At 44.7% G+C, this 998-nt stretch overlaps 1 protein-coding gene across 1 annotated transcript in view; it reads right to left on the bottom strand.

Annotated features, from left to right (window-relative positions):
- Positions 1-998, bottom strand: part of LOC124232067 (myosin-4-like) — a gene marked incomplete at its 5' end in the record, with an annotated part of 7,748 nt that overhangs the window by 3,898 nt on the left and 2,852 nt on the right. Inside the window, 5 exon segments of the mRNA XM_046649042.1 lie at positions 1-168; positions 255-345; positions 425-570; positions 650-826; positions 918-998. The exon segment at positions 1-168 is cut by the window's left edge and continues 4 nt beyond it; the exon segment at positions 918-998 is cut by the window's right edge and continues 5 nt beyond it. Coding sequence (XP_046504998.1) covers positions 1-168; positions 255-345; positions 425-570; positions 650-826; positions 918-998 — 663 coding nt within the window.

The raw sequence follows: 998 nt of genomic DNA, 5'->3' as shown, positions 1-998 counted from the left end.
CTCCCGCTTCTTGTTCATCTCAATCTGGGCTGAAGTCGCCCCACCGGCTTCTTCGAGCCTCTCACTGATCTCCTCCAGTTCCCGGGAGAGGTCGGAGCGCTGCTTCTCTGCTTTGGCCCGGGAGGCGCGCTCTGCCTCGATTTCCTCCTCCAGCTCCTCGATGCGGGCCTGGCAGTGGTGAAAGCACAAACTTAGCTTCTTTGTGTTAGTAATTTTTTCATGTTGAATTAGACTGGTGGAGACCATGCACTTACCTGTAACTCCTTGATCTTCTTCTGCAGCTGCATTGCAAGGGCCTGCTCATCTTCAATCTTGCTTTGCAGATTGCTCATTTCAAACTCTTTCCTGTTAGAAAAGCACTTTGTGTCAGACACAGAAATATTAATAGTAATTTCCCCATGAAACTTTTTTTCTCGCTGCTTACTTTTTCAGTTTTTCATCAAGTTGCTGTTTGTCATTTTCTATGTCCATTGTGGATTCTTGGGCCAATTTTAGGTCACCCTCCAGTTTCCTCTTTGCTCTTTCTAGATCCATTCGAAGTTTCTTTTCTTGCTCTAGAGATCCTTCAAGCTTATGAGAAAGTAAAATTTGTTAAAAATTGAAAGTATAGAAAAAAAATCTTTCAAGTGGATATTAAAAATACACTTACATCATCCACTTGCTGCTCTAGCTTGGTTTTAGCTTTGGTCAGAGTGTTGACCTTGTCCTCTTCTGCCTGCAGGTCATCCAGGGTCTGCTGGTGGGCCTCTTGGAGGGCCTTCTTCTCCTTGGTCAGCTTAGCGATGGTTTCGTCCAGGCCTGCCATCTCCTCTGTGAGGTTTTTCACCTTGGAAAATTAAGAAGAAATGGTCTCTGCAATAAAGCAGCTTCACTGGATGGCAGAACCTCTATATGATGGAGCAGATTATGATTCATACCTTATTTTCTGTGGCATGTTTCTCCTTGTCAACCTTGGCCAGTGTCAGCTCAAGGTCATCAATGTCCTTCTTGAGCTCTGA

Source organism: Equus quagga, unplaced genomic scaffold (genome assembly GCF_021613505.1).
Source record: "Equus quagga isolate Etosha38 unplaced genomic scaffold, UCLA_HA_Equagga_1.0 HiC_scaffold_20127_RagTag, whole genome shotgun sequence".
In the NCBI taxonomy this organism is placed as follows: Eukaryota; Metazoa; Chordata; class Mammalia; order Perissodactyla; family Equidae; genus Equus; species Equus quagga.
The sequence above is the reverse complement of the archived record's forward strand: the minus strand, read 5'-3'. Positions and strand labels throughout refer to the sequence as shown.